General features: G+C 36.5%; 1 protein-coding gene across 1 annotated transcript in view; it reads right to left on the bottom strand.

Moving 5' to 3' along the window:
* BLM (Bloom syndrome RecQ like helicase) overlaps window positions 1-6261 on the bottom strand; it is a 58600-nt gene that overhangs the window by 27354 nt on the left and 24985 nt on the right. Inside the window, exons 12-13 of the mRNA XM_023520985.1 lie at window positions 1676-1782; window positions 135-308 (exon numbers count right to left, since the gene is read on the bottom strand). Of these exons, the coding sequence (XP_023376753.1) occupies window positions 135-308; window positions 1676-1782 (281 nt within the window). The remainder of the gene's footprint in view (window positions 1-134; window positions 309-1675; window positions 1783-6261) is intronic.

Genomic DNA, 6261 nt, shown 5'->3' with positions numbered 1-6261 from the left:
ACTTTAGAAATCTTAAAAATCATGTTTTTCAATTTGTTTTATTTTGAGGTGTACTACAAAAGGTAAAAAACAATTTTCATTTTACATGTGCAAGTTTGCTTAGATACTATAAAATAGTTATTTCTTTGTTCATCTTAAAAATGTTACCTGGCAGCCATCCTGATTGATCCACTTGTGCTGTACTTCATCTCTGGCAGAATCACTGAGGCCAGCATGATAAGCAAGAGCAGCAAGACCATTCTTCTGTAAGGTGTCAGCCATTGTGTCACATTCTCGCCTGGAGAGGCAGTAAATTATCCCTGAATCATCTGCCAAGAAATGAGGACTTGTAACATAAATAGCAACCCATTTACATTATGTTCTTAGAAATACATGAACCATAAACAGACCTCCACGGTTTTCTTGTAGTAGAGGAAAATCACATAGGTAGAGTAATTCAAGCAAGGAACTTGTGTACACTGGAAATGACAAGATTTGACCTTTAATCTTGTCCCTCTGAATGACTCCTGAGGTGGACTGGGACAAACCCTGGCTAGGAAACAGGAAGGCACCTTTACATAAACTTTGTGGAAAGCATGTAGTAATATACATCAGGAACCCTAGAAATGCTTCTGCCTTGGTTCAGTTTCCTTCTACAAAAAACCAATGTAGAAAATAAAGCGATATAAGGACTTGTGCAAAAAGTTTTTTTATAATTTTAAAAATTAGAAAAAATTTAATGGTCAATATTAGAGGAATAATTAAGATATGAAATTATGAAATGAAATATAGTATAACTATCAAGTGTTTTCTAAGTTTTAATAAGACATGGGAAAATGCTCAAGATATAAAACAGGTTAAGGACAGAAACACGGTAGGTATAGTATGCTAATGGAGAAAGAAAAATGCATACAAAAATTATTAGAAGGAAGTAAGCAAAGTAATAACAGGGACTTGTGCTAAGGTTTATCTTTTGCTTCTTTTTTCTTTTTGATGCTTTCTAAATTTTCTTCAAAGAGTATTTATTATATTCATTGTTTTTATGTATGTTATTTTTTAAATCAGAAAATAAAAGGTATTAAAGAAAAAGTCCTCACTCTGTAGCAGAGTCGAAGGTAGATATACACACACTAAGCTATTTGCTATTTGTATCGGCTGCCTGGGACGGGGCCTGGAGAGGGGTATGACTGCCTTTTCCCTGGTCTACTTTTGCATTATCTGATTTGTTCAAGCAAATGTGTATACCGATTTTTAAAAAATGAAATAAAGATGTTTAACAAAAAAAATTCTCCATGGAAAAGTGGAAAAGGGGTTACATGGAAAACTACCATGAATTTCATAATCTCGTTTTAGTTAATATAACTTGAAGACAGATGCACCTGGGAGAAGGCACTAAAACAAAGACCTGTGTAATTCGTACACTGATAGAAGCCAGAACAAAGACACTGAAAACACAAATTATAATATAGGGATGTAAAAGGGAGTATGCTAATATGTTTTTTGTTAGGATTTATTATTATCAAACCAAATGAGATTTTACAATTTCCAGAATTGAGAGAGTTGTAATATTCTGCTCTATAAATAGTCAGTGCTAGCATAATAAGGAATGTTTAATATGCAATATTATATATTCTATTGTGGTACTAAAAAGACCTTTATTACTTCTAGACATAATTCATCACATGGCTGTACTCACGTGGGTGATGCTTTCTGATCCATTCTAAACAATCAAATGCCACCTTTTTAGGTTTTTTTGGTAACACATAGTATTTCAGATTATGTCTGTTAAAGCTCATGGTAAACCTAAAAAAAGTCCCAAACATAAAATTTTATTAGGGAAAATGTAGTTTTAGCCACCTTCAAAAATTAAACACTGATTTTTTGCAGTGCAAACCTATATCAGGTTGCGTTAAATTTAATACTGTCACTGGCAGTTTACATAATAGAACAATAAAATGGAAGTCAGGTTATGGGTTAATGAAAAGAACGGTGACAAACAGAGAATGTCTACGGGACTAGTTGACAAAGAACTGGAAGACCTATAGAAGAGAACAACATGCAGAAAAGACAGGTAAGTCAGGAGCCTAGTCTCCGAGATAAGGTCGATTAAAAGCGGAGATGGCTAAAACATTATTTAAAAGATTAAGAAAATCACAAGAAAAAACGTATACATTTTTAAGCCACCAATGTTCCCAAATTTTGACTGTGTACATGAACAGCCATTTGCAGGGCAGCCATATGAGCTAAAGCCCTACAGAGCATGGAGCACTGTACTTCGGCTCTGCACCCCGAAGACAACGTAGGTGATGCTGAGACAGATACATTCCTCTCCCTCTGGTCTTTGGCCCTTGGTATCCCACCTCCTCTCCCACTTCCTCAGGGAGCTCTTCCTCTCCATTATCTCCCCTCCTGCAAATTCTTCCCTTTCATCTCTGAATATGTGCTAAGACCACCAATCCTAACAACAGAGGCTTCTCTTGACCCTATGCTCCACTGTAGCTGGCAGCCCACCTCTTTCTTTCCCCACAATGGCAAGTTTCTCAGAAGACATTTATGTCCCCAACCAACTAACTATACATCCGTTTTCATTCTCGTCACTCCCATTCTGGATTTTCCCATCATCATTCTACCAAAATTGTTTTATGAAAGCTTTTAAAACTAAAGAAAGGTGAGGGAATTGTTACAAAGTCTTTGGCCCTGCAGGGACCTTCCACTGCCACAGGTCCCAACATCTCCACAGGAAGGAGAGAGAACACTGTAGAACAAGGCAGTGTTATAGCATAAAGATTGCTCAGTGCCTGGGTGGACAGAAAGAAGCAGAGACCACAAACTACAACAGCTTTGGTGAGGCGGCTAATGTTACAGGGGATGGGGCTCAGGAGGAAAGACGGGGAATAAAAACCACTGGCTTTCTGTCTTTGTGTCTAAATCCAAACTAGATGGGTTTGACTTTTGTTGTCATCGGTAGAAAAAACTTTAGTTTTAGAACTAAAGAATGCCTCACATGTGGAGGGCAGCCACGTTCCTGAAGGGCCTCTGTACAGGTGAGAGGGTCACACAGGAGGCAGTGGTAACCTTCCACCTGTGTCTGGCCTTCACATTGGTTTTTCAGATCTCATCTTCGCTGACCTTTCAGTCACTCCACACTGTTGGCTGTCCTTACCGAAAACCTCTATTAGCTCTCACTATTTTACATTCCCTTTACCTCTGATTTCTTCATCTTCTCTTCTTCCTTTGCTTACTCCTTAAGTGACAATGAGCCCCCAAATGCTAGGCCCTCCTCTTCTTCCCCCACATTATCTTCTTCAGGGACACCATTCTCTCTGCTTTAAACAGCACCCGAATACCATTCCCATGGGTCCCAACTTTTGCCCCCAGCTTAGACCCCTTTTTCTTAGACCTCGGATTTCTAAACCACAGTCTAACTTCTTTTTTGATCGGTGGTCTAAAACTGGGGTATGCATACCCATAAAGGCTCACAAAGACTTTCTGAAGGCACATGAGTAAGCATAATTTTAAAGGAATCGATTTCCAGATCCTGCATCTTCACATGTGCTTTTTCCGGAAAGACTGATGTGAGGATGCTCCTGCAGTCAAGACATCCTGCTGGTTACTCTTGCCCCTCCGTGTTCTTTTCACAATTGTCTTCTCACTTTCTAAAAACAAATAAACTCTGCTTTTGACCCATTCTGAACTTTACTACTATGCACTGTTCCGGATGTAAAAACCTCCAGAACACCAAACAAAACAAACTGAATATAGTACAGTTGTAGGCGAAACTTTCTTTAATCAAAGAACCAGAAACTCTTGGTGGGGCTTCATGTCTTTACAAATTTCTGTTAGGAGTAAAGTGTAACATCAGGTATGAAGTATTTCAGCCTTTTTTGCGATGTTCTGATTTCAGATATACTAAGGTGCACTCTTGATAAAATTATGGCATAAAAAGAATTGTTCAAGAATACAAATGACATAGATCAGTGGTCCCCAAACTTTTTGACACCAGGGACAAAGTGTCAAAAAGGTTGACACTTTGCTCCTTTGAGAATCTAATGTCTGACGATCTGAGGGTGGAGCTGAGGCAGTGATGCTAGCTCTGGGGAGTGGCTGCAAATACAGATGAAGCTTGGCTCTCCTGCCCACCGCTCACCTCCTGCTGTGCGGCCCAGTTCCTAACAGTCCACGGCCCAGGGTTTGGGGACCCTTGATGTAGATAATGTCAAAAGTTACTTGAGTTGATTTGGACTTAAGTTGGGATTGGTGTATAAGTCTCCCGACCGACAGAAATGCTGCAATGACTGCACAAAAATGGCCTTATTATTTTTTCCTGCATTTTATACTTTAATTTCAGAATGTTTCATGCATTAAAAAAAAAAAAAAAAGCTCTGGGTCAAAAAAGAGAGACAATAGCAAGTGCTTGTGGAATGAGAACCCAATACACTGCTGGTGGAAATGTAAAATGGTGCAGTCACTTTGGAAAACAGCCTAGCAGTTCTTCCAAGGGTTAAGTACAGTTACCATATGACTAACAATTCTACCCCTGGGTATACACCCAAGAGAACTGCTCAAATCCAGTTATAACCAAAACAAATACCTCTTTTGCAAAAGGACTGCTAAGCTCCTAACTAAAAGCAGTATTCCCACAATTTGTCAAAATAAAAAAGGTAAGTCTCTCAGAGTTCATTACATAGAACAAATCTTCCTTGGCCTGTTGGAAAGTGGGATATTTGGAATTACCAAATATTCTAGTTAGAGATAGTTCCCATCAACTGATGCATAGATAAATGAAATGTGGAATATCCATACAGTGGAAGATTACTCGGCCATAAAAATGAATGAAGTACTGACACATGCTACAACACGGATGACCCTCGAAAACATTATTCTAAGTGAAAGAAGATGGGCATGAACAAGAGGTGGAGGGTGGGGAGTGACTGCTAATGAGCACCAGGTTTCTTCCAGGTTTCTTCTGGGGTGACGAAAAAGTTCTAAACTTAGATTTAGGGGATGACTGTACAACTCTGAAAACATAAAATCCCTCACTAAATTCTAACTTTTAAATGGGTAAATTTTATGGTGGGTCAATTATATCTCAACAATGATTTTATTTTTTTTTAAAAAAGTTTGGGATTCCATTATATCCTCACTAAGGGCATACTCATGTTGCCCTTAAAATGGAAAATATTATTAGGTCTAGGGTGTCAAACGCACGTCATTGTAAGTGATGTGTCAGGAAATGGAATCAATTTGTGCTCCACTCTTATTGCTTTTGGAACTCAAAAACTTTTGTCACAAGGATATGTACTAGTTTATGTAAATTAAAAAACAATTAATTTTCTTTTTTATATATAAGAAAATAAGTCTAATTTGGCCAATTGGTTTGGCAATGAAAAATAGATTTGCCAATAGGTTACATGGCAGTCATATCCAATTATTTGAAAGAAGTAATCAGCAGCTATGACATTTTGAGAAAATTATTATTTAAAAGCATATTATATAATAATAATATATGTCAAAAATATATTAGGAAAGGTGTACTAAAACTTACAGTATTTTGATTTTCCCAACTCTTCCAAATATAATGGATACAAGGTTCATTTAAGTGAAAGAGTAACAAGAAAATTTAATGGTCATTGGATAGGTCTTGGTAAAACATATTTTAGGGTGTATTTCCCAGAAAAAGTAAAGTGAGTAACTAATGATCTGACTTATTTTACCAGTCAGATGGTTTACTATTCTTTGCTGTCCACAAAATTTGCAGTTGTCAGCTGAAATATTAAAAATAATTTTTGATGACAGATCATTATGTAATTCTGGCATATACATCAGAAGGAATTCAACTAATTGAGTGTTATTACTACAAAAAAATGTTTTCCATTCCCATCTGTATTTTTATGTGAGTAATGTTTCTCAATGCTTATATCTATAAAAGTAAGAGATGTGAACTGATTGGATTCATCCAGAGATATATGATGTAACTGAAAAAAAGTCCTCTCTCATTGAGTTATACATTACCAATCAAAACTTATTTAAAAAATATATTTAAGCTATTCTGATCAGTAATGTACTAATAATTATAATATAATAATTCAATCCAGAAGAAAATTTTGGCATAAGTAAAATTAAAAAACAATTCTTAATTTACATACTTATTTTTCTTGCAGGTAAGTATGATACAGTAAGCAACAAGACTTCATGCATTAAATTATATTATCTTAGGGTAAAATTCTGTGTGGAAACTGAAGAAGATATATGAGTTAAAAAATGTAAAACATCTGTTAAAGA

This window comes from Pteropus vampyrus, unplaced genomic scaffold, assembly GCF_000151845.1.
Source record: "Pteropus vampyrus isolate Shadow unplaced genomic scaffold, Pvam_2.0 Scaffold286, whole genome shotgun sequence".
Lineage (NCBI taxonomy): Eukaryota > Metazoa > Chordata > Mammalia > Chiroptera > Pteropodidae > Pteropus > Pteropus vampyrus.
The sequence above is the reverse complement of the archived record's forward strand: the minus strand, read 5'-3'. Positions and strand labels throughout refer to the sequence as shown.